This window comes from Armigeres subalbatus, chromosome 1 (assembly GCF_024139115.2).
Source record: "Armigeres subalbatus isolate Guangzhou_Male chromosome 1, GZ_Asu_2, whole genome shotgun sequence".
Taxonomy (NCBI): Eukaryota; Metazoa; Arthropoda; class Insecta; order Diptera; family Culicidae; genus Armigeres; species Armigeres subalbatus.
Genome location: NC_085139.1, coordinates 281768678 through 281796569, shown reverse-complemented (window position 1 = coordinate 281796569; position 27892 = coordinate 281768678). Strand labels below are relative to the sequence as shown.

The window sequence follows — 27892 nt, the reverse complement described above, 5'->3', positions numbered from 1 at the left end:
TTGGTTTTAGAAAATGAAAAGCAATTTTGTATTTCTATTTCTGTATGGGATGCTTTTCGATGGGATGTACAACATTTTTCAAGAAGTATCAATAGAGACAGTTCAGTGTTACCAAGAAAATCTGTTCATTTGTTTGCAAAATAATGTCTAAATATCAGGGATTGAATCCAAAAGAGAATGAAGAAGTCTCTCACTTATCATCTCTGTATACGATATGTAGCATAGTAAGGGACTTTTTTCGCAAGCTGTCATGATATAGAACTGATTCGGGAGGTATACCTCATGATAATTTTCTTTAAAAAAAACTCGAAACGCGGGTAGCACTGGTTCTGATGATGCAATTCAATTTGTTCTACACAGTGCGGCCCCCAACATAAAATGAGCGAGAACAAAGCGAGAATCATTATCATTTTTTCGCACTTGTATACAAGTTTGATACATTTATTGTCATGGCTTGCTATGATTCGGAACAGTTTTTGCCTTTCTTAAGTTCTTTATATGAGAATTTATTTGTGATTACTACAACTGTTTATGAGGTATGCATGAGACACAGATTAAAATTTTTGACATTATATAAAGTTTCAGGAAAATTGGTAAAATGGATTATAAAATTTAGGGAATATCAGTACTTTTGTGAAACTTTCCTCCTATCTGAATCAGAGGAAACTGGCTATTACAATAGGCCCCTCTATATTGAATTTGTTCATAAAGGGTCTGATGTTCCACAGGGAAGCATCCTTCTATCAAGCTGCAGGAGCTTTGAGATCGGCTAAACAGTGTTCGTTCTGTTCGAGATCTTGGAGTTTTTTCTCGATGCCGAGCTGATGTTCAAGGAACACCAGAAAGAAGTCATCAATCACGCTTGTAGACAACTTGACTTTGTGTCAAAAAGCACTAAAAAAATTCGTGACCCATATACGTTGCGATGTACTTTCATATGATATATAAATTAGACAAATTGGAGAAATTAAATTTTTCGATTAATGGGCGCCCTTTTCCCCATACTGCGATGCTGTTGATGGTGGCGAAAATGAACTCAGGCTTAAATTTCAGAACTAGAATGGAATTTCGCCACCTTTTATTTAACTAAATTAAGACCAAAACATCAACTCTTTTTTATACAGATCGGACTCGATTATCCGGAGTATCGATTTTTTTTTCACACCGGATAATCGAATCACTAGAAAAAAAAACAAATTTGCACTTAAATAACGAATTCTTTAGGAAAACGCCTGACAGAAAGCAATGAAACTTTTGAGTCAATTGTCCAATCCATCCAATTTCTGATATCCAACAATGTTAAGGATCCCCCAGACTAAGCGAATTCAGACGAATTTCTGAACAGGAAATAAGAGGAATTTTCCCTGGAAATTGAGAGGATCTTCCAAAAATTAGCTTGGTAATTCAGATAAACTTTTCCTGATTGATGAAAATGCCAATCTGTCGAATGAGCGACTGCTTCACTAGTTTTGGAAACATCGGTATAAATATCTCGAATGCAACAACTTAATTGACAATCAATCAAGTAATTGCATGGAAGGAAAAGAGCGGAAACGGACTTCCACGAAAAAGTTCTTGAAGCGAGAAGTTTGTGGATATGTTCTAAAGAAATTAAATGATTCATGAAAATTAGATTTGATATATGGAACACCCCTATTTCAGTCCTTTCCATTCCAGGATCGTTTATTTTTTCTTCAAATAATCATATTTTGTATGAATACATACAACAGTAATAAATTCATTTGAATCCATTAATTTGATATACAAGCAGGGTTTGAATCCAAAGGAGAATGAGAAAACCTCTCACTTATCATGTCTGTAAACACTCTCGATAGGTAGCATACCGTGAGCGACGTTTTTCGGTAGTTATTATTCGAAATAATTGTCACTGATGTTATTCTTAGCCAATCGAAGAACAACATCTCTACTGATCAGCATTGTTTTATGCCGGGTAGATCAGTCACGACAAACCTGCTCAACTTCACTCACACTTGTATTACTGCTATGGAGAATAAGGCTCAAGTAGATGTTTTCTACACCGATTTGAAGGCTGCTTTTGACAAGATCGACCACAACATCATGTTGTCCAAACTATCGCGCCTCGGCGACCCAACGACCAGACTCACTTCGTGGCTTGGTTCTTACCTAACTGGCAGAACACTCCGTGTGAAAATTGACTCGTGCGTTTCGTCCCCTTTCTGCAACTTATCTGGCGTGCCTCAAGGAAGCAACTTGGGACCTCTGCTGTTTACACTCTACTTTAACGACGTTGCATCGAAATTGGGTTTGGATTGCAGAATTATCTATGCAGACTACCTGAAAATATATCTAATAGTACGATCAGTTGATGACTGCAAAATTGGTTGAACGTGTTCATTACATGGTGCTATCAGAACAAATTGACTGTCAGTGTTCCAAAGTGCTCTGTTATGACTTTCCATCGTTCAAAACACCCAAAAGAGTTACGGTGGTTACTGATCTTGGAGTTGTGTTGGATCCAAAACTGACGTTCAACGCCCATTATACGTCGATAATTGCCAAGGCAAAATGCGAGCTGGGTTCATATCGAAAATTGCGAAGGACTTCACTGATCCACACTGCTTGGAGTCCTTGTACTGTGCGCTGGTGCGACGTATCGTGGAAACCGCTTTTATTGTCTGGACTCCGAATGACGTTGTATGGAACTTGAGAATTGAACGTGTCCAACGGAGGTTTTTTTTTTCCTGCTCGGGTGTGCCACTGCGACCAATTATTAGATCTATTGTAGCGTTACCCGTATCCATAGTGTTTAAGTGCATGTCGAATTACTCCAGTGCTATTGAGAAGCAATGCAGTATCGGTTTCGATACAGTTGTTGTTTTGTTTTCTCAACGGAAGTTTATTCGAATGGTCCTGCGTCATTTACCATGGCGTGATCCGCTTAATCTTCCTCCATATCCTGCTCGATGCAAACTGCTCAATATGGACACCCTCGAGAGAAGGCGAAAGCTTCAGCAAGCGACATTCGTGGCTAAACTACTGTGCGGAGAAATCGACTCTCCTTGGTTGCTCGGGCTACTGGATATTCGTGCCATTCAACGACCTCTTCGACAACGATCACTACTGCAGGATCGATTTCACCGCACATTCTTTGGGCACAACGAACCAGTCTCTGCAATGATCAGGACATTTATAATGGTTGAGGTGCTTTTTGACTTTTGCGATTCACCCGAACGTTTCAAAAATAGGGTGAAGAGGTCACTCCTATTATAACCGTTAGTTTTTAGTTTCATTCATTAGGACTAAGCTGTCAGATGAATTATAATTAAATAAATAAATAAATAAATAAATAATGAACTGATTCGGAGGACTACAACCCATGATAAATTTCTTTTAATAATCCCCAATTGCAAGGGGCACCTGTTGTGATTATGCATTTCAACTTGTTTTACATAGCTGTGCGAAAAAATATGGTCCCCAACATAAAATGAGCGAAAACAAAGCGTTTTATCAAACCCCCTCGGTGGGGGCCGCCTATCCGAATCAGTTTTTACAACTTGTATACAAGTGCAATAGTTTTGTTTTCATGGCTTGTTATGATTCGGAGAGGTTTTTGCCTCTCTTCTATCGTCGTTCGTTATCTATCGAGAGCGATTTCTGCAAACACGAGATCAGGCATTGAAAGCGTGAGTGAAGTGGACGAGCATTGATCTAATTGAATCATAGCATTCTATGCAAGTGAGTGAACAGCCTTGCTCAGATGGATACCAAACAATGATTATGAGCGATCGTTGCTGCGTAAACAACGAGCAACAGAGTTCGCCAAGCCAAACTTGGTATGGTATCCAGGGAAGCTACGATTGGAGCATTTGTGTTACGCTCGCTCTACTAGAATAAAACCAAAACACATCAGGTGTTCTGCTTTATGCACTCTGCTTTCAAGTAGCTGGGATGGAGGAGAGAAAGTATCAAAGCCTCCCATGTAGTGTATCAGAGTTCCATTCTTATATCGGACTTAATTTTCCTAATGTCTGAAAAGATTTTTCTAACAGCGTGTGGTAACAACACTCATTGTTAGGTTACTAAGTGATTTGCCTCACTCAGTTGTCTCCCATTGGTGAGCGAAGAAGATCTTTAAACATTGAATCAACGAACGCCAAATTTCAACGATCTAGAAAGCATCAGCGATTAGGCCGCAGTAGAGCATCAAGTTGGCATGAATTTAGCCGATTTTTACTCATGATCAGATTTTTTTCAATGCCTGCCCGAGACACAAGCCAATTCGCGAAGTCGAAGCAAAATTCTTCACACAAACAATGACAGTTCTTTATGGGTTTTTACAGTAGAGCAATAGAGAGGAGGAGATGGCGGCCATGTTTCACTCAAACTCTGACAGATAGCAATGGGATTTCCCATAGGAGGGAAGTGCAGAATTTGCTTCGACTTCGCGAATAGTCAAATTTCAATATGCAAAACAATCCCTTTTTCAACCCCCTCCCACAACCTAGATACGCCCCATATTGTTAAAATATTTATATTGTATATTATATTATTATACTAGTTATTATACTTCGTTTCGCCTAAAATAGATTTATTTTCTGATTAGATCTCGAGTTATGAAGAAATTGGTGTTTCATTTGTATGGGAGCTCCCCTTTCCAAAGCGGGAGGGGTCTCGAACCATCTTAAGAACCTTCCCCGGCCCTGAAAATCTCTGCATACAAATTTTCACGCTGATCGGTTCAGTAGTTTCCGAGTCTATAAGGTTCAGACAGACAGAAATTCATTTTTATGTTTATAGATTATTGGGGCCCTCCTTAGCCGTGTGGTAAGACGTGCGACTACAAAGCAATACCATGCTGAGGGTGGCTGGGTTCGATTCCCGGTGCCGGTCTAGAAAATGTCTCGACTTCCCTTGGCATAAGAGTATCATCGTATTAGCCTCATGATATACGAATGTAAATATTGTAACTAGGCTTAGAAAGCTGCTTGGCACTAAGCTGCGATGCGGCTCTGTCCCAGTGTGGGGGTGTAATGCCAATAAGAAGAAGAAGAAGATATTATTGAAATTAAAAAATTAAATTTAAAAAAAAAGTAGAAAAAAATACTCCTGATAATCGAGTCTAAAATTCCGGATAATCGAACCCCTGATAATCGAGTCCGACCTGTAAAACCGTTAGTAATCGCATTTCAGAATATTTCTTATGATTGTGTACGCATTTTAATGATAATTTTGATGGTTTGATCAGTTTTTTCAGCATTTGTTTATTTTGGTCTGTACTTCAAACGGACAAAAAAAGCCATGGCATCGAGAAAACTATTTTTAGATGCATTTTTCATCAGTAATCGTAGATTTAGGGGCCTCCTTAGCCGTGCGGTAAGACGCGCGGCTACAAAGCAAGACCATGCTGATGGTGGCTGGGTTCGATTCCCGGTGCCAGTCTAGGCAATTTCCGGATTGGAAATTGTCTCGACTTCCCTGGGCATAAAAGTATCATCGTGTTAGCCTCATGATATACGAATGCAAAAATGGTAACTTGGCTTAGAAACCTCGCAGTTAATAACTGTGGAAGTACTTCATGAACACTAAGCTGCGAGGCGGCTCTGTCCCTGTGTGAGGATGTAATACAAATAAGAAGAAGAATAAGAAGTCCCGTTCCATGGCAATTAAAACACTCGTCGCTCTGCTTTTTCAAACTCGTTGAGCTTCCGGACGACTTACTTTCCTCGTGTGACTTTTTCGGTATCGGATTATTCATTGGCTGCTTCTGGTTGATGCTCGTAGACGGAAAACTTCGACGTTTACACAGCTCCTGATTGGCTTCACAGTACCGTATATGATCCAGTAACTCGTAGATGCTACCGTACTGAAGAGACGCGATGCTAGGGTTGAGCGCATCTTACGAAAGGCCACTACTCGCATACTTGATAATAGCCGCACTGCTGAGTTTACCCTTCTGTCCTATCACTCAGGCAAATGAACATACGAAATACATAAGGCAAAACTTATGAATCTACAAGATTGCTGAAATTGGTTGAAACATAAGTCCCTCATGCTTTTCATATTGAGCGCTTTAGACTTCATTATTGGGACGTATGTTGTTAATTCGTTGCATGTAATGAATTTCATAAGGCACCTTTTGGTACTTTGTTCAAAGCTAAAATGAAAAAAATCATAATGCATTTTATGAAAAACATCATGCTCATTTTATTTACCCTAATCGGAAGGAAGAAGCTTCTGTCAAGAGAATCATGTTCTCACATATTGCAAAGTATTCAAGTCGTGCGGCTGAATTTGACATCGAGGCGGTTTGAAGAAAAGATAAAGTGGAAGTGTTCTCAAAGTGTCAGCGGTGAATAACATAAGTGTTCAACGGTGAAATAACAATTGCACCTACATGTGCAAAGTATCAGTTTTAATTCGAATAAGATACATAATTTTTTCTTCGAATGTAGATTTTGAAACGCGTCCGACACCGCTCACTTATTCATACCTCCTCGATGTCCTCGATTAAGCCGAAACGCGAATTTGAAATCACGCATAACCATGAATGAATCAAATATTTTAATTACACATTTAATTTTCTGCTATTAAGCACATGGTCTAAGTTCGAGAAAATTTTCAATATGCTCAATTTAGGAAATCATAATGCAGCATTATGGATCGATAATATATTGGAAAATGCAATAATAAATTCATAATTTCGCATTATGAATTTATTAAGATATTTCATAAGAATTACGAAATTCATAAGGCGTGATTATGGGCTCCAAATGCTACTTCTGAAATTCATAAGGTAGAGTTTATGGATTTATTCATGTCTAGCGTACAGCGTTCATAATGCATCATTGTGATTTCATAAATCAGACTTAAGAAAATGTTATGTTTTGTATTGACCATGAAAATTTACTTCATAATGAGTCCTTTTGAATTTTAAACCCAAAACTTGTAGCAAATTTCCAAAAGGCAGCATTATGATATTCGAAAGCCAATTTGCCTGAGTGTAATGCATTCATCCGGAACACATAGTTCAAGACAAAATTTTCAAAACGACTTATCTGCTTTTGTAAACAAAGATTCAAACGACGATTTGACGAATCTGATAGCTCTCCCACGCAAACCAACACCATCAACAGGTAGCGGAATCCTTCCTCTACCTATTGATGGTGTTGGTTTGCGTGGGTGAGCTATCAGATTCGTCAAATCGTCGTTTGAATCTTTGTTTACAAAAGCAGATAAGTCGTTTTAAAAATTTTGTCTTGAGTTGTCGTACGTTTCTTTCGTGTCCTTCAAACATCGAGATAGCTTCCGATGCTCATCCGCTTCATCTTCACGATCTGGGAAAGCCAACAGAATCGTCGCCTTGAAATCCTTCCAGTTCAAAATATGTTGCCCCCAAAAACCACTGATTAACAGCACCTGTTACTCTGTTAGATGGCATGTTGCATACAGCAACGTCGATTTATCACTTCAGGCATACAGTTGCTGATAATGATCAATGGAATTAATCCAATCCGTAACGCCACAACCTTCTCGGAAAACAGGAATCGACTGTTTCAGCTCCTCCGGATGGAAAAACCTTTCACCGCTAAGTCGACCGCCATCTTGAGCTCCGTTTTCGTCTGCATTTTAGTCTTCCTCCACGTGCTCGTCATTGCAATTTTTCTTCTGATTCTCCTCGCTCGGACGGAACATGCGAGCGACGTTTTCCTTTCGGCATGTTTCCGCTGCTCAAACTGCTGCTGCTTTCGGACGCTGAGGTTAGCCATACGCCACCCGTTTTCGCTCGAGTTCTCGCCGATTTCGCTTGACGGAACTTCCCGCTGTTGGATCCCGGTAAACGTGTTGGAATCCGCAAATTTCCTTTCGGATCTCGAACGTTCTCACTCGCGCCACTGTCAGGAGATTTCTACGATAACGCGCCGATCATAGCAAATCCGATCCAATCCTACTTCTGAAAATACTGTGGTCTTTTTCGGAACATTCGAAAACGATTTATATCGAATCACGTTTTAAACTAAACAAAAGTACACGTGTTTAATGCGCGACGTTTTGGTCGAGAATGAATTAACAAGTCGTAACTGAAGTTCTTTTCACGCTTGCAGAAGTCCTAACGGATACACACAAACGCAGAGTGTCAAAGTAACAGCTTAACGCAAACAAATTTTTTAAAGAGGTAGTACTATAATGAGGATGAGGATTGTATATATCAGGTTGCTACAGGTGAATCAATCTGGGTTTTCTATTATTATTATTCTTTATTATCGAGACTTTCAGCCCAAGGCTGGCTCGTCTCGATGTCAGATGTAATTCACTCGACTTCGATTGTTACTATTTAAATTCGACGTTATATATTTTTAATTGTGACGATTTTTAAATGTCCAATGTTTTTGCATCGGAAATTGTTTGAAATTTCAACAAAATTTTCTACTTCTATCCAAGAAAATCATCTCAAATTCCAAAAAGAATATCCACGAAAGAAAGAATATGCGGTTGTAAAGATTTTCGTAGCATTGCCAGCAGGAATTACTCAAAAATTAAATGAAAATTTAAAGAATTGTCGACGAATTTGGTAGTTTCTTGTGTAAATTCCTTAAATTTTTTGAATCATTTCCTGTACAGCTTTCCCATGGAAATCGGAAATATATGCAGAAAATTGTTAGTAAAGATGTCAAGCAATGTTCAGCTTCAAACTACAAAAAATTAAAATGACTTCCTGAAGATGAACTTTTGAAAGATTTTGTGACAGAATTCACATAGAACGAGAAATAAAAATTCACATGAAATTCTTTTTAAGTTTCTTCTCAAGATTTTTCCTCTGATTTGTTTAAATCTGAACTTTTACGAAAGTTTAGCAGCAATGCGCTGATGCAAAAATATCGGCAGCGTGAGGCAAAAAACCATCGGCGGTGGTGGCGTGGCGGAAATTATTTTTTTTATGTTGTGTGTTATATTCCAAAATTCTTTGTGGAAATTATGTATTGAATCGTAATCTTTTAATGTTTTTTGACTGAAATAGGATCACCAAGAGCTTTTTGCGCAAAAAAATTAAATTAATAAAACCATGTGGTTCGGGAGATAGACCCCCTCCCCCCATGTAGCTTATCGTGTTCATTTCCCAAACCCCCTTCCACCTTTATAATCTCGTGGTTTCTGAACGGCCCCTAATAGATCAAAAGTTTTTATCAGTTAGCGAAAGAATAAAACTTTCCAATTCCACTTGAGAGGCACTAAAATGGACAGTGTCGCCACTCTTAATTACATACACTCTGCTTTGGACTAAAGAGGCTGCACTCATAACAAAGAGATGAAGTGTCAAAATTGGAACAGCGCATTTGCTGTCAAATCGGTTGTTCCAATCGAGCACAAGATTGTTAAAGGTAGGAGTATTGCGTCTCTTTGTTTTTAATCCAGGCTCGTTACTTTGGACATATCAATGAAAATGTGATTACGTATCGATTTATATCACTCCCCCATGCCCGAAAACTCGAGGCGATGCTGGTGCGATTTGAGAAAATCCTCGGTCGAGGCTTTGTGTGACTGAACAGCGCTCGAGCGCGGCGGGGAGGGAGCGATTTTCTTTGTTTTGTTTTCACTGTGGTGCCGGTTTCGATTTGCGAATTTTGTTGCGCGGGACCGGGTCACAACCTGCCTGACGAGATAGGTCAATGTCAAATGGCAGTAAATCAATGACCGGTTCCGTTGTTGTCGCCCAGATGCGGTACCGGCGGCGGCATTATTGTTGCCATTGCTCGTGGTGGTGGGTGACAGAATGGTGCCATGCTTTCCGTTATCTGGCGGTGCTTATGATTGTGTTATTTGTATATACACTCGACAGTGTTTACGAATAAAATTTGTTTTTAGGGTCTATTTTTAGATCCATGGTGAAATGTGGACAAAATTCATTAATCTGTGAATCATTGCATTTTGTTATCGGATACAACCCATCCGGGATGTTGCCTTTGAACTTTATCTGATAAACATAGCTTGATTCAACAAGCGGTATTCGGATAAACAACTGTCTGTTCACAATAATTTCATCAAGGCATGCAGTTTGGATGAACTCCTCATTCTATAGAACAAATCGTACCACTACCAGATGACGCCTCCATTGAAAAACTGTTTCAGGTTGCAGTAAAGAAACTAATCATAATTTTCTAACATTTATCAACTGGAATCAAAATTCTTTGAAATTTGTCAGCTAAAATAATCTTCAATCACGGAATTACAAATCATCTTTCTGCCTGGCCCTGGTCCAGAAGGTAATCCCTTCATGATCATGATGGTGAGCAGTGACCGACACTCAATTTCCCGTCAGAATGGCGAATTTAAGTCATTTCGCAGAGCACCGATGACTCAGGGTTCGTATTTATTTTTGGAAAAAACTTAATCTCCAATGTTAATTACATGCCCAAGAAATCCCCTTTCACGATCGTCTTGCGAATTGTCAACGTCCCGAATACGATTAGAACTGCTCACCGTCACCATCAGTAGAAATTCAACACTTTCCGCGGACAGGCCACGAACGAAGAAAGCGCACTCGAGCGTTGCCTCGTTTGTTGAGACAGTTGTCGCGATCGATTGGCGGAAATTATTCTCACATACCGGCTAAATTGATCTGCACACATCGACGACGCCGAATATTGGCGTTTTGTGTTCATTCCAAGTGTGGTGTTCGAAAACCGCCGTCATAAACCTTGTGAAATCGAAAGAGCATTAAAATTTTATTATTAGCAGCAAAGCAGCGCTGCTGTGTGACGACGAAGACAACGATACTATACCTTTTGCGTCGGAAAAGCGGAAAATATCAAACGTGTGAAAAATGAGTGCCCGTGGAATGCTGCTGAAATTCGACGCTCGGCGGGACTCGTCGGTGGATCAGTTGGATAGGATGCTTTCACCGCGATCGCCGCAAATTTTGATCAACGACTATTTCTCGCCGGAAGGTAAGTTATGCCGAAATAATGTGCTTATGGGAGGAAAATGAGGGCTGTGATTTATGTGACTTATGTTTTATTCGTTCCGTTTCGTGTGAAGATGAATAACTGATCCATCTGCGATTTTGATGTGATGCATCAGCGAGCGATCATAACATTTAGCAGATACGTGTCACCGGGTTTCTATGAACGCCCCATGTCGCTTCAGGTGTAATGTGGATTGTGGTGTTTACGGTGGAAGTGGAACAATCGGGAACATTTTTTTGCAATTCCGGATCCAGCAGTGTTTGGGTGGCAAAGGTTCTACTTCTTCTCAAATCGACCAAGAAAGGCATAATTTGCAGAACTACCATTGCTGATGCCGCTATAGCTGTCGACGCAGTTGATTCAAAAGTATAAGATTGCTCGCTCATATTCGCGTGACCATCGGCCTAGCACCCAAAGTACTCGTACTATAAATGTCAAACCGGTGTTGTTGGTCAAACAAAACATTTCCTACAACATGGTGCATCATAAAAAGCCAAATTCAGCTTATTGAAGTTTAATTTGGTAAAACATTATAAATGACTACAGCGCCACTAGCGTTCTAGTACTTATGCTTCTACTGTCGACGCCGTCATTGTCAATAAATTTTCAGGCATTTTGAAGAAGCTTGTCTCGAAAGAAAGAAAAGAATCGATTTACGCTTCCGCTACGCCATCGGAATAGATTTGCTGCAGCAAGCCTGCTAACGCGGTTTATTTTTGCTCATATCTGGCCTGATAACCTAATTTGGTAAAACCCCTTCAGCTTGGTGAGATGTGATGAAACCTTAAACTTCTCTTCACATTTTTTTTTCCTTGTTGAGTACATTTTCCACTGCGACCAGTTGGTTGATCTATTGTGGCAGGCCCCGTTTTAGTGTTTGTGCCTTGTCAGTGTGTCATATCTCTTCACATTACATTTCTCTTTACACTACATAGCTTAGGATACGGCAGGCATGAATTTTGAAAGATGATAGAGTAATGATGGTATTTTGGACATCTAAATATATTTTGGCTATATTTTGTTTATTTTGTTACTTAAATATGGTTCGAAATGTGGCTATGAACGAGGCAAAATATGCACATGATTCCTATTTATTTGAAGAAAGCTCATTTGAAAAATACCGTAATAAAATACATCATTTACCCTATTAGGGAAGATCCATAAAGTACGTCACGCAAAAATCGGCGATTTTCAACCCCCCCCTCCCCCGTTCGTCACACTTTTTGTATTAAACCTCTAAAATTTTTGTATGAGTCGTCACGCTGCTCGGAACCCCCCTCCCCCCTATGAGCGTGACGTACTTTGTAGATGCCCCCTTAGCATTCCCATATCAAGACGTAACAATAATAACGTGTTTAATGTTATAAACAATTGCTCTTGCCATATTCCTCACAAAACTGGCAAACATAATTTTTATTTGATTTCTGTGTGATTCGTTCTTTTAAGCCTTAAAAGGCCGGGACGACAGTCACCTCCTTCAAAGTGCTCGTTCTCAGGAAAGCGTTGACCAAATTTCATGACCCCGGACTTTTCACAAAAGGGGATTAGTAGGGCTTTCTTTTGACTTAGGTGCCGCCCCGCTAGACCCCTCCCCGCGTTCATGAGTTTTGAAAATGTCTGTGTTTTTTCCTTATTTTTTGCTACGAAGGCCAAATTTCTTCAGTAATCAAGTGCAATAAAGTTCTGGCGTCCTAAAATAAAGTAGATACATGAAATATATCAAGTCGAAGTGATTTTGAACGTTTCCAAGTTATCTGATTACTGTAATTACCGATATTGAAAACCATATTCCTGATCTAAAAGTTATGGTCATATTTATTGAAATCTGATCACGAAATAAACTAAATTGTGCCAGATAAGAGGGAAAAGTATCACAAAAAAAACTGAAGACATATATGTTATCAATTTTATGTGTTGAAGATACTATTTTGGAGCATTCCAGTTCATCCAAAATATCCATGCGTTCAGGTCTTGAATTCTACCATAGAAGCGAAAGGTAATGTGCACATTACTGCATTTCAATACACTGAAGGCCATCTAAAACGTTCTTGAGATCAGGTCGTCAGATCTGCAATCAAGTAGAAGTACATTTTTTTTTTAAATTTATTACCACACTAAGGCCGGAGTGGTCTGTGCTGCACATAAAAGACTTCTCCATTCAGCTCGGTCTATTGCTGCACTTCGCCAACCACGCAGTTTGCGGAGGGTCCGCAAATCATCCTCCACCTGATCGATCCACCTTGCCCGCTGTGCACCTCGCCTTCCTGTTCCCGTCGGATCGTTGTCGAGAACCATTTTCACCGGATTGCTATTCGACATTCTGGCTACGTGTCCGGCCCACCGCAGTCTTCTGATTTTCATGGTGTGAACGATGGATGGTTCTCCCAACAGCTGATGCAACTCGTGGTTCATTCGCCTCCTCCACGTACCGTCTGCCAACTGCACCCCACCATAGATGGTACGCAACACTTTCCTTTCGAAAACTCCCAGTGCGCGTTGGTCCTCCACGAGCATCGTCCAGGTCTCGTGTCCGTAGAGAACTACCGGTCTTATAAGCATTTTGTAGATAATCAGTTTGGTACGGCGGCTCTATTCGATCTATTCTAACTCTATTCAATCGGTCTTGCGGAGTCCAAAGTACGTACGATTTCCAGCCACTATGCATCTCCGAATTTCTCTGCTAGTATTGTTATCGGCAGTCACCAGTTACCCCAAGTACACGAATCCTTCAACCACCTCGATTTCGTCACCACCGATTGAAACTCGTGGTGGGTGGCTTACATTGACATCTCTTGAGCCTCTTCCTATCATGCACTTCGTCTTCGACGTGTTGATGACTAGTCCAATCCGTTTGGCTTCGCTTTTCTGTCTGATGTAGGCTTCCTCCATCCTCTCAAAGTTACGTGCCATGATATCAATGTCGTCGGCGAAACCAAATAACCGGACGAACTTCGTGAAAATCATGCCACTCGTGTCAATCCCTGCCCTTCGTATTACTCCCTCCAAAGCGATGTTGAATAGCAGACACGAAAGACCATCACCTTGCCGTAACCCTCTACGCGTTTCGAAGGGACTCGAGAATGCCCCTGAAATTCGAACTACGCACATCACCCGATCCATCGTCGCCTTGATCAACCGTATCAGTTTATCCGGAAATCCGTGTTCGTGCATTAGCTGCCATAGCTGGTCCCAATCGATCGTATCATATGCGGCTTTGAAGTCGATGAATAGATGATGTGTTGGCACGTTGTATTCGCGGCATTTCTGCAATACCTGACGTATGGCGAACACCTGGCCTGTGGTAGAACTCTCTTGCAATTGGTGTTAGTCGGTGGCATAAAATTTGGGAAAGTACCTTGTATGCGGGGTTCAGCAATGTGATTGCGCGGTAGTTGCTACAATCCAGCTTATCGCCCTTTTTGTAGATGGGACACACAACACCTTCCATTCACTCCTGCGGCAAAACCTCATCCTCCCAACCCTTGGTAATCACCCAGTGCAGCGCTCTAGCCAGTGCCTAACCACCGTGTTTAAACAGCTCTCCTGGTAGTTGGTCAACTCCAGGGGCTTTGTTGATTTTCAGCCGGCCGATCTCCTATTGGATTTCATGGAGATTCGGAGCCGAAAGTCGCCTGTCCTGCGCGCGTGTTCCTAGGTTCATTACCATACCGCCACCGTTGTCTGCCACATCGCCATTCAGGTGCTCTTCGTTGTGCTGCCGCCACCTTTGGATCACCTCATGCTCGTTTGTAAGAAGATTCCCGTTTATGTCCTCACACATATCGGACTGTGGCACGTGAACCTCACGTGAACGGTTTAATTTCTCATATAACTTTCGTGCGTTATTAGCGCGGTACAGTTGCTCCGTCTCTTCACGGTCTCGATCTTCCTGCTGGCGCTTTTCCTCCGGAAAATCGAGTTTTGTCTGTTCCGCGCCCGTTTGTATCGTGCCTCGTTCGCCCTCGTGCGGTGTTGCAGCAATCTCGCCCATGCTGCATTCTTCTCCTCAACTAACTGCTCACATTCGCCGTCATACCAGTCGTTTATCTGATCCGGAGCCACCGTGCCTAGTGCAGCGGTTGCGGTCATTGGCGTAACTAACGAAAAATTCTAGGGGGGGCTAATTTTTGAGGTAGGATTACGTCCTTTGCGAAGATATATACTTAGGTAATTCTGCATATTCAAATTTGAGACCTTCACGAAAAATATCGATTTTCTAGATTTTGGTATCAATCAATCGACGACTCGACTTTCGCTTCTATCAGTGTGATTTGCAAAGCGCTTTGTGAAAAGAAAATCTGTTCTTCTTAGGCGTCGATTGCGGTCTCGGGATATCAGTGGCGGTGCTGAAATTTTAATCTTAGCGTATTAGCGGAAAATCATCAAGTGGCCGTCGGACAGCAGCAGCAGTGAATTTTTAACGCAAGGTTCGGATTAACGTTTGATTGCTGTGAGTGATTCGAAAGACGCATTGTGGATTGAAAATCGACTCTTTTCAGGACCAGCATTTTATGAGAAGAAAGGGTTGATAGCAAACAAAGGCGTCGGTTGCATTCCCGCGGTACTGAAGGAAGTTTCCGTCAGAATCAGAATCACAAACGCTCGTCGGAGAGCAACGCTGCAGAAACGTTGGCGTCAGTAGCAGTCAAGTGATATTTTATTTCAAAATTCAGATTTTATTTCTGCTTGTAATTGGAAAGGAACATTATTGAAAACAAATCGGTTTTTCTCAGATACACTAGAGTAGGTTGAGCCGATACGAACATACTCAAAAGTGCAAATTATCATCGCTTGGCGACGCTGCAGAAGTTTTTTCTCTGTGGATGGCAAATCATCTGACGTTGATGTCAGAGTAGACAAAATAAATTTTCTCTCAAAATCTTGATTGTGATTGGAAAGGTGCATTGTCGGTTCGTCTCAGAACCATCAATTCACAGGAGGTTGAGAGTGAGTGACGAATTTTCTGTCGTCAGATTCCAGAAAAACTTAGAAAGACATATGAGCTTACCCAACAAGCATTGGAGGCTGATAAAGAGCTTATTTCGCCACAATTTGGCTTGATCAGCTAAAAAACTAGCTTATTCAACTTAAATTGCTTTTTGGGTAGTGAGACGCCTGTAGAGTTTTATCCATCCAAAAGAATTTCAATTTCTTTCTTATTTAAATTTGTATTACCTCATCTTGAAAACTCAAGATTTTGCCTTTCTGGAATCTTTTAATTGATTTTCTGGAAATAGCAGAAAAATCCCCTAAATTACCATTCAAAGCTACAGAAAGAAATGCTTTCAAAATATCTGGATCGATACAGACATATGATACGTAGTATTTGGCTCTCACTTTTGCGGAAGGATTCTTTGGATATTTTTTTCAGAAAGGCCATGCATCTTCAAGGTCATTCCTGGCAGAATCCAAGTTTCAAAGTGCTCGCGTTTTCGGGGGCACATCACTCGATACGGAGGCGGCGGACAACTGTCATTTTTGTTGATTCAGCTTTGCTGCGTGAAAGCATGCGTGAAAAAATAAAAATGACAGTTGTGCGTTGCTTCCGTATCGGGTGGTGTGCCCCCGAAAACGCGAGAACTTTGAAGCTGGGATTCTGTCAGGAGTGACCTTAAGAACTATGAACACGCTAGGTTCGCAAAACTCTGTAAAAACTTTAAAAATTTTAAAGATTAAATACTTGCTGAGAAAACCAATTTTAAATCAAGATTTTTTAGAAATATGCCGATAAGCTAAGCATCCTGTGCTCCTTAAACAATTGGCCCAACATTTTATGCTGTGTCAATAGACAGACAGTTCAGACAGTTTAGTATGCCACTAGAACTTTCTTTATCCAATCCAAATTTTAGAAATTGTATTTGTTTTCTTAGTCTGTTGCTTCTATTATTTATTCAAGTGATAAACTTTGTCAACAACCTAAAAATCACTCTAATAAAGCTTTAAAAAAAATTATTTATTCAATCAGCATTGCATCGGCATGGAACCACTTTTCCTACTCCAATTTCTAAAAGTAATGATATCTGGTGGTGGAGAATCAAGGGAGCGTACTATTTTTCGTGTTTAACATTCCAATCGAAAGATATAACCTTGTTTGAAGTTCGAAAACTTGTTAAAATAAATTCAATGTTTCGTAAAGAGAGTGATATGAATGAAGAGAACTCATTCCTGGCAGTTACGCCTATATATGATCAGAGAGCTAGTAAGTACAATATTCATGCAAAGTGGCAAAAGTTCTAGGGGGGCTAATTTAGTTCTAGGTGGGGCTATAGCCCCCCCCTAGCCCCCCTGTAGTTACGCCAATGGTTGCGGTGCTTCCAATGGTGGGTCGAATATATCTCCAGCCATCTTCAAGAGATGCTGCGCCTAGCTGCTCTTCCGTTGGGAGTGCCACTTCCAGCTGCTGCGCGTAGTCTTGGGCTAGTCTACCGTCTTGTAGCCGCCCAATGTTAAGCCGCGGCGTCCGACTTCGACGCGTGTTGTACACCGTCGAGAGTTTTGAGCGCAGGCATACTGCAACGAGATAGTGGTCGGATTTAATATTCGCACTGCGGTAAGTGCGGACGTTCGTGATGTCGGAGAAGAATTTACCGTCGATTAGAACGTGGTCGATTTGGTTTTCCGTTTCTTGGTTAGGTGATCTCCATGTGGCCTTGTGGATATTTTTGCGGGGAAAGAAGGTGCTTCGGACTACCATTCCGCGGGAGGCTGCGAAGTTTATGCATCGTTGCCCGTTGTCATTCGATGCGGTGAGCAGACTATCCGGTCCGATGACCGGTCTATACATTTCCTCCCTTCCTACCTGTACGTTCATGTCACCGATGACGATTTTAACGTCCCGCAGTGGGCATCCATCGTATGTCTGCTCTAGTTGTGCGTAGAACGCTTCTTTCTCGTCGTCGGATCTCCCTTCGTGTGGGCAGTGCACGTTGATGATGCTATAGTTGAAGAAACGGCCTCAGCTGGCACATCCTTGCGTTGATTGGCTGCCACTCAATCACGCGTTGGCGCATCTTACCCAGCACTATGAACCCGGTTCCCAGCTCGTTGGTGCCACAGCTTTGGTAGAAGGTAGCCGCTCGATGCCCGCTTTTCGACACTTTCTGTCCTGTCCAGCAAATCTCCTGCAGCGCCACGACGTCGAAGTTGCGGGGATGTAATTCATCGTAGATCATCCTGTCGCAACCTGCGAAACCTAGCGACTTGCAATTCCATGTTCCAAGCTTCCAATCGTGATCCTGTATTCGTCGCCTAGGTCTTTGCCGATTATATCGAGTCGCATTATCTCTTAGATTGTTCGTAATGATTGGTTTTCCAGGCGGCTTATTGGGCCTGCGCAAACCTCCTGTCTCGTCGGAGGGCCGTCGTGACAGGGCTGTTTAGCGTCCCACCTAAAACCAGGACTTGGGCTTGTGCGCTTTGAGCGGCACACGGTCGCTTTGGTGGGGCCTACCTGCGGATACATGCAGCTTTTTATAGAGGTTTAACAGGGCCCACTGTCAAACCCCACCACATCCTAGGCACAACTCGCAGATGGCCTGGAGAGGGATCGTCAAGTCCTTGGACATAGTCCCTGTTGCCCCCGGCCATAAATGTTATTAGGCTCGTATGGCCGTTTGGTCGAAAAGGCCATTTGGACAAAAATGCCGTTTCGCAGAAAGAGTAACTGGGCTGAACTATTCATATGACCGTAAATATCATTTGTTGCACGAGTTATATAGCCGAAAATGTCGTATCGGCGATCAATAGTGAATGTGAAAAGTGTAAATTGACCGATTTGTGATTGGGCGTAACTTATTTTGTAAACAAACATTGTTTTGTGAGTTTCCATGAATGCAAGCGTTTTTTTTTTGTCCAAAACTTATTCCCTTACTTGATAGTGGAAAGCTGATTCTGCCCGATAACTACCGTGATTTTCTCAGGAAATGCTTGCTTTAGCAGGAATTCGTCTTCAAGCAGGAATTCGTCTACAAAATCATGTTTGACAAAATTACAAATCAGTTCCAAATTGAAGGATAATGCCGTTAGAAATATAAATGGGAAACAAGAAGTGAAAGTAAGAAATAAAATGTAAGAAACGAGATGTTTCAATTCTCACTCCTCATTTCCCACTACACACTCTTCATTGTGAAAAGTGTGAATTGCGAAGTGAGAAATGAGAAGTGGATAGTGAGAAGTCTGACGTCTCATTTCTCACTCCTAATTCCTCATTTCTCAATTCTCACTGTGAAAAGTGAGAAATGAGGAGGAATATGTAAGAAGTGAGGAATGAAAATGAGCTGTGAGTAGCGAGTAGTGAGAACTGAGATGCTTCACTTCTCATATCTCTCACTTGTCAATCCTCATTTCTACCTTCTTATTTCCCAATTCTGATTTTACACTTTTTACTTTTCACAGTGAGATGTGAGATGTCTTTCTTCTCGCTTCTCACGTTTTATTTCTTACTTCCCACTTCTCATTTCTCACTTATTATTTCTTACTTCTCAGTGCTCAATCCTCATTATTCACTTCACACTTTTCTCTTTCACTATTGCTCGGCCTAACAACATGTTCGACCATATGACTCGTTTGAGCAAAACTGTTCGATCAGTTCAGCCAAATAGCCCTTTCTGACAAACGACTTCTTTGGTCAAACAACATTTTTGCCTAAATGATCTGTTTGGGTCTACATGACTTGTTCGGTCAAACGGTCTGCTGAACGAGCTTTTCGGCCTCATGGCACTTGCAGCCAAAACACCTATTCGGCCAAATGAGCAGTTCGACCATACCTTTTTTTTTTTTATTGACTTTATTAAGGAGACTTTCAGCCCGAGGCTGGCTCGTCTCCGTTCGACCATACCTAATTTTGTCCTAATGTCCATTACAGTCGAACGTTCAATTCGTTCAAATGGAATTCTGCCAGTTGACGTTCGACCAAATGAGCTTTTGGTGAGTAGGTTGCAGCCTTGGTCCTTTCAAAATATCCGGCGATATTGCAAAAAGCAGCTACAGCCTGAAACCTTAAAGACAGGACGCACTATTTTAGCTGAGCTCAGAAACTCTTCTGAGTTCCGACCAGTGGTGCAATTTATCAACAATGCCTGCTGAGTGTGATTCTTTTGTTTTGTATTTTTCTCTGCTCCTCTTTGCCTATGACGGTGCCTTTCAATCAGAACGACAAAGCAGGAGTAGCTTAGCAAACTCGGTTTGCCAACAGCGGGCTGAAGTTGATGATCATTCGGCACAAATTTCCTGTCATTGTCTTTCAAGTGATAGTATTCACCCATGCATTTATATAGGGCCGTCGCATTCACACAGCAGCGAGTGAACTGAATAGACTGTCTGTGCGGGCTGCGCGTGCAATGAGAAGAGAGGTCTTTTGTTTACTTTATCTTTGATTATTGCTGCTAACCATTTTCAGTTTTCACTGCTAGGAAGTGAGTGTGAAGAGGGAATGGTATCAATATCCAACAAATTTCAGTCACTGAGATTGAGAATTCGCACCACTGGTTCCGACTTACTTATCCTAATCCACAGAGGAGGCGGCTGCTGATCGGCTACTCTGAGCCGTGTGATTCGGACACTTCTTAATCATCGTTGGGAGCTACATCCCGAGCAGCACACATGTTGCACAATTGTGCCTCTAGGGATTTTAGCACGTTGACCCGATGGTCTAAGATGGTCTTTGAAGGTTAGGTGACGGTGCACCTTGACTTCCAGCAGCTTAAAGAACGTTAATGATGGGAAGACAAATTCTACATTGAAACTCTACTGTGGCGCCAAATACTCGAAAGGAATTGCCATGATTCATATTAATTTGCCCACCTTGCTAGTCGGCCACGTCGTAAAAAAAAAAGAAAACTAAACGACATTTGATGTAATTACGACCGTCAAGTAAATTTCAGTTCACATAAATTTAAATTCAATTTTATTTCGTTTATTTTTACACGATCGTGTCATTTTAAATTGAATTAGATTTAAAATTACTGCGCGTTTGTTTATTTTTGCTCAGCCCCACCCACAAAATGTTCAATCACATATGCAATGCTATGCTACTGTTAAAACACTTTAAACTTTAAACCATAAATGAACAAAAAATAATTGCATGTGATAACAAAATACTGCATCGGATATTTATTTATTTCTTCTAAATTGCATTACACGTGCAGGCATATTGCTTTCAATGTTTCCATTCCATCTCATTCAGCCGATAATTCAAATCGGCCAACGTTTGCAATTTAAATCAGTAAACAACCTCAGGATAGAGTCATATCAGTTTTCGTTTGTTTTGCCTCAACGTTCGTAACGCTAACGAGTGTGCCCTACCGCTATGTGGGGAAGAGATCTCGCAATGATCCCAAAGGGCCAGAACTTGTTTTTGTCGTGGCTCGCTTTGCTTATACTTTCGGACAATCACATTCCCCAACGAATTCCACTGAACACAGCCGCACAAATCATAAATAAAGATGGTGAAAGCGTACCGAAAAGGTTTTTGGCTCACTGTTGTGAATGGTTGATAAGAACACATGGCTAATGAGCTCGGTGGGTAAACTTCCGAACTTATTGAGATAACGATGTGTTCCATTTAATATTTTAATCAAAGAGTAGCTACACATTTGCATAACATTCGAATGGGGTATACTTGAAAGTGATTCTTCTATTGTAAAAATCATATCATTGACCCACCGCCGTAGATTATTCCCAGTCCAGAATGCATCCAAGCCTTTCCGTGTATGGACGGACAATAACACGAAGGTCAAGTCACCTCCTCGGTTTGTGTTGTAATCTGATGCGAGGCGGCGTTGGTTGGCTCTGCCTCTGAATGGAAGACCACACCGTCAGTATTGGTCCAGCAGTGATCAAGTAAACAGCTTTCCCTACTATGGCCTACCGAAGCTATCCCAAATCGAAGGAAATAAACTTCAACAAACAGGACTCTCGCACCGCGATTCAGATTCTCAGCGATCAACGGCTCATGGAGGCACTCAAGCGCATGGACAGTGCCGAATCGGCCGAAGAGCTGGGTGGTGCGTCCAACTTAGACATAATTATTTACGAGATTGTCACGATTCGCATTGCCCTAACCAACATCTAATCGTCGATTCTTGACTCTTTGTGTACTTACAGTTCAAGGCAATGAATCGCCGGGGATCCACACGGTCATCAGTGCCGGAGCGGGCGGAGGGCCCACTGCGCTGGCAGCAACGCTTAGTCTTTCGCAGGAGAATCTCGCCGCAGGGTTGCCGAATGAAATCTCGGCCCCGTACGAGGTGCCCCAGTTTCCCATCGAGCAGATCGAGAACAAGCTCCAACTGCAGCGACAGCTGAACGCCAAGTGAGTACCGCGCGGAATAATGTGATTGAAAACTATTTAGAGTTTGTTTCTGTGAACTGATTGTGAATTATGATACTCGGAATGCAGACTATATTCAAAGTAGTGGGTTGTTATTTGACAAGCAAGTGAAAATGTTCCGGATTTATTGTTTTATATTCATTTATAAAAAGTATTGCATAAATAGGGGAGATGCGGCCAATATGCGCCGCCCAAGCTAATCATTGAATTTAATAATAATTTCGCCCGAAAACATCCATTTTCAAGTGTTTATCAATAATCTAAAACATCAGTCATTAGATGGTCTAAAAATTTCCATGTAATGCCAGCAATATCGCATCAAAACAATTTTATTCCAGAATTGAGAATTTCAATTCAAAATTAACGATGCAGGGCGATATGCGCCACCGAAAAATCAAAATCAAAATATTCCAATATTCTTCACCAAAACATTCAAACTCTTCTTCACAAGATTAGTGTCAACTATATCTTTTAAAGTAGTTAATGTCTCAGACTGATGGTAGTGAGGAGAAAAATGTTTGGGTATCTAAAGAAAAAAATATTTTATTTTTTTAATTTTTGTTTTTGAGTTTTTGACTGAGTTTTTTCGTTTAACGGCTCACAAATGTTTTTTGGCTTCAGCTGCTTACGATTTTGAGACAAAATTTGGGTTATGAACCAAGAAAAGGTGGTGGCGCATTTTACCCAACCGGCGCATTTTATACATACTTCCCCTACTACAATACATGCATATATAATGTTAAACAAAAGCCATGTAAAGACAAAATATTGTCCCAGAAAGTACTTATAAAGCTAAAAATGGGGATGTAGATTTAGACCGGTTCCTCTAAACTAGCTAGCAAATAGAAGAGTTGTTTAGTCAACCACAAAGCTTCAAAAAATGAAATATTCCATATTTTACCCTTCGTGTTATTTATAAACGATGGCTTTGTTTTGTCTTAATACTATTAAATAAAATTCGTTCAGTACTTTTTACTTGCGATTCTTTAATTTGATAAGCTGCTGATTACCACAGATTATGTAATTCCTGCCTGTCTCATGCAAACAAAATTATAGAGGGCTTTAATTTCACTCACGTGTGTGTCGTGACCCGATCGAGATTTCTAGTCTCGATCGTTCGCCGCAGCAATACTCAGCAAACTGCAAATTCGCAATTCGTTTTGACACGATCATTCCGAAATGTTTTCGTGTTTGATTGAATCAATATATCTTACAATCTAGGGTAGCTCACTACACATTGACAAGGAATACACTCCAGAGGAGTATATTCAAATTAGAAATTCACTGATTGCTAATTTCACAATGCAGTAAAGTGGATCACCTTTTCTCGATATTTAATAGACCTCATCTTATCTACTACATTTTCCTCCTCCTCTACTCAGCGGTGTGTAATAGACGAAGAATGACTTCAAAGAAATATATCGTAAATCCTTAAATTCTCCACTTTCTTGTTGTTCAATACATAACAATTCAAAACTTTTTCTTTTAATCTTTGAAAATAATTAAAATGAATCAGATTTGAATAAATTTAACGCTATGGATTACAAAACCATATCCAATTCAAAATTAATGTTATGCAATGTCCATCCATTTCTAATTCAATCCATTTCAAATCTAAATCCCATCCAAAACCAATAAAAATCCAATCAACAGTAAATCCTAATCGTATCTTAATCCGATCGAATCCAAATCCAAGTTCATACAGACCAATCCAAACAACATTCAAATCCAAAACAAAGCCCATCCAATTTCAACCTTAGTCTAATCAAAATCTAATCTGAATCCAATTCCAATCAAATTCAAATTCAAATCAATCCAACCAAAATGTAGAAACAATTCAAAGTAAATCCAATCAAATCAAATTCTAGGCAAATCCAATTTAATCTTTATTTAATCCATACTTAATCTGAATCTAATCCATACCAAATGCAAATCTAATCGATATTCAAGCCAAATCCCAATTCAAATCTAGATCTAATGGAAATGTCATCCAAATTCAAAACCAATCTACATAAAAATCCAATCCCAATTAAGTTCTAGTCCAATCCAATTCCAGTCAAATCTAATCTACAAATTTAAATAATGACACAATCCAAAGTCTGTTTCCAGTATTCAATGTCCAATCTTTAATATGAATTAGTTAGAATTAGAGGCCTTGATAAGAGAAACGCGGATTGGCATGTGCCGCTAATCGAACCCAAGGTGACGTCACTATTTGCGTTGCATAAGATCAGCGGGAGAGTGAAAGATACAACTAGTGGCACGCAGCGCTGATCTGCGTCACCTTATTAAAGTCTAACTCATTGAATCGAACCGTCAAAAAACTGCAGCCAATCAAGCAAGAGACCTGTCAAGCAGCCAAAACATCGGCTCAAATACTGACAACGGCTAAATTTGATTTAATACCATTTATGAATGAACAAATTTTGAATGCATTTTACATTTGTTATCAGGAATATATGCAAATCAATTAAAGATTACGAAATGCAATTGCTTTGTTTATTGGATTATTTTGTCATTTTGTCATTTATTTATGTTCTTTTCTGTTTCCACTTTTCTGTCCCCCGGCCTACTTCACTGCCCTTCTGTCAGGGAGCCTACCGGAGACGCTAGCCAACTTTGTTTTTCTTTTCTTTGTGCTCTCTTTTTTTGCACTTTTCTGTCACCCAGCCTACTCCACTACCCTTATGTCAGGGAGCCTACCGGAGACGATAGCCACCTCTGTTTTTCTTTTCTTTGTGCTCTCATTTTTTGCACATTTCTGTCACCCGGCATATTCCACTGCCATTCCGTCAGGGAGCCTACCGGAGACGATAGCCAACTTTGTTTTTTTCTTTGTGCGCTCTTTTTTGCACTTTTCTATCACTCGGCCTACTCCACTGCCCTTCCATAAGGAAGCATACCGGAGACGATAGCCAACTTTGTTTTTCTTTTCTTTGTACTCTCATTTTTTGCACATTTCTGTCACCCGGCTTACTCTACTGCCCAGGGAGCCTACCGGAGACGATAGCCAACTTTGTTTTTCTTTTCTTTGTGCTCTCTTTTTTTGCACTTTTCTGTCACCCGGCCTACTCCACTGCCCTTCCGTCAGGGAGCCTACCGGAGACGATAGCCAACTTTGTTTTTCTTTTCTTTGTGCTCTCTTTTTTGCACTTTTCTGTCACCCGGCCTACTCCACTGCCCTTCCGTCAGGGAGCCTACCACTCTCTTTAACTTTATTTTACGCTTTTATTTAGCTGATTCTTTCCTAAATCATTTCTTCCGGGGAGCACTAACAAAATATGCGGATAAAAAAAAAATTACTACCGACTGCGCCATTGTCGTAACCCGATCGAGGGATTTTAGTCTCGACCGTTCGGCGAAGAAAATTGATTCGCATTGATGAATCAATATATCTTACAATCTAAGGTAGCTCACTACACATTCACAATATATAAACTGCAAAAGAGTATATTATAAATTCACTGAATGCTGATTTCACAATGCAGTTATCTACTACAGTGTGAAGAACCAGGGTGTATACTCATCTGTAAAAACAAAATTCCCTGATTTTTTCAGGTTTTTTCCAGGTGTTTTACATTAATTTCCAGGCAAAAACAAACGTGCCATATATAGATTTTAGCAGCAAAATGATCAATTCAAAAATGGAAATATTGCAAAAAATATTATTTTAAAGAATATTTCGGTGACTTCACTAAACAATGTTGCAAATTACTTACGAAATTCCTTCAGGAATTCCTTCGCAAGTTCACCCAGAAATTGTTTCAGGAATCACATAGGAAGTTTCTACAGGTATTCCTTTGAAAATTTCTCCATAGATTCCATCGAAAAATCCTCCGGATTTTAAGAATTGCTTCAGAACTTCCTCCAGGATTTTATTTGAAAATTTCTTTGCTAAAACTTTAGAAAACATCTCAAGGAATTGTTTCGGAAATTTCTTTAGAGATGCATTTGGTGATTCTTTAACGATTTTTTTTGAAATTCCTTAAGGTGTTTGTTCAAAAATGTCTTTATAAAATACTTTGCAGATTTCTTCAGATATTCTTCTGAAATTTTTTTTAGGAATTTCTTTTGAAACTTGGTTAAGAATTCTATCGAAAATCCCTTTGAATTTCAGCTGATTTTTTTAAAGAAACTAGAGAAAACTTCTTAAGGAAATGTTCCGGAAATATGTTTGGGAATTTCTTCAGGAAATCCTTCAGAACTTCATACGAAAGCTCCTCCAGGAAATGTGTTGATGCAAAAATATGAGATTGCTGTGTTTGCCGTGGGCTGTTTTTGGGGCATTTTATGCTTAACATCCTTTATGCCTATCGTCCTTATACTTGCAGTCGCGTGACCAACATCTAGTTTGTTCTAGTTCAGGGCTGCCCAACGTACGGTCTGCGGGCCGGATGCGGCCCTTGACTCCTATTTTTGTGGCCCGCGGCGTGTTAGAAAAAATACTTCATAACCGGCCCGAAAGTTTTTCTATCTGGCTCGAGAAACTCCTTCTTATTATTTATTATTAAATACTGTAGGTTATTACTGATTAAAAAAATTAAATCTGTGCAAGCACAGAGTCGAATAATCCAGCACGAGCCAGTTTTGCTGTTAATGAGATTTTGACAATACGTATGAAACCTTTTCAGGGCGGAGAACTTGTTAGGGAATATAGGCGATCATTTCTAGTAAAGCCCGGTGTAGAGTTAAAGTTCTTACAGAAGATTTACTTTAAAAATCCATCTGCTTTTGATTCTACCTGCTCGCAATCGATGAAAATACTTAATATAAAAAACAAGACACATGTAGCTGTCTTCATAAGAGGAATTTATGATCTTCCTCAAATCACAGAGAAATTAGCAGCTTTGATCCCAATGAAGGAAACGACCACTGGTATAGACCTGAGGGAAAATGTTGAGACATGTATGAAGGAGTTTGAGCTCTTCTATGAAAACTTAAGGCTCCGGCAATGACGGGAAAGAACACGGGCGTTGTGACACTTGAGAATTAAAGCAATTTGTTTATTTGTTGATCAATTGTTAATCAGCCACAAAAGTTAATCTGTGATACTCTGTACTTTGAATTTTTAACGAAAAAAAAGATCTATGTGCAAAGACGATCAATATTCGTGATGTGACAATGCTCGTTATTAAGAAAATCAACTTTACCTAAGCGATGAAACTCAACCACCACTAATTCCAAATTAAGTTGACGGAAGCAGATCACGGAGATTTGTTATCAAAGGAAAATCAATGCTCAAGCTGCATGATCCTGAATGGGTGAGTGGCTTGGCCTTTATAGTACGTGTCTCCAAACATCTCAATGACTTAGCATAGCATATGTGATTGTACAAATCGTGGGTGGCTATACAATGCTCAATTCAAGCTCCATCCGGAATAAGGGCGAAAGTCGCAAGAGAGGACTCTCCCCATCGACCCCCCCTCCCCTAAACAAAAGTGACAAGCAGCAGATCTCTCTGTGGTTCATCACCTCAGAACGAAAGAAAACAATGCGAACTTGCATTCTGAGGTGATAAACTGCAAAGAACCCCCTGCCTGTCACCTCCATTCAAATGAGGGGAAGTCGACGAAGAGAACCCCCTCCCGCGACACCCGCCCCCTACCAGACAGAGCTTGAA

At 40.5% G+C, this 27892-nt stretch overlaps 1 protein-coding gene across 6 annotated transcripts in view; it reads left to right on the top strand.

Moving 5' to 3' along the window:
• LOC134207650 (AMP deaminase 2) overlaps positions 1–27892 on the top strand; it is a 100878-nt gene that overhangs the window by 29747 nt on the left and 43239 nt on the right. The window contains exons 2-3 of one of the 6 annotated variants that reach the window (XM_062683418.1): positions 10725–10925; positions 22047–22254. In XM_062683418.1, the coding sequence (XP_062539402.1) occupies positions 10802–10925; positions 22047–22254 (332 nt within the window). In that variant the 5' untranslated portion in view covers positions 10725–10801. Of the gene's footprint in view, positions 1–10713; positions 10926–21755; positions 21947–22046; positions 22255–27892 lie in introns of those variants that run through there. The other 5 variants (XM_062683416.1, XM_062683417.1, XM_062683415.1 and 2 more) reach the window with 5 other exon arrangements.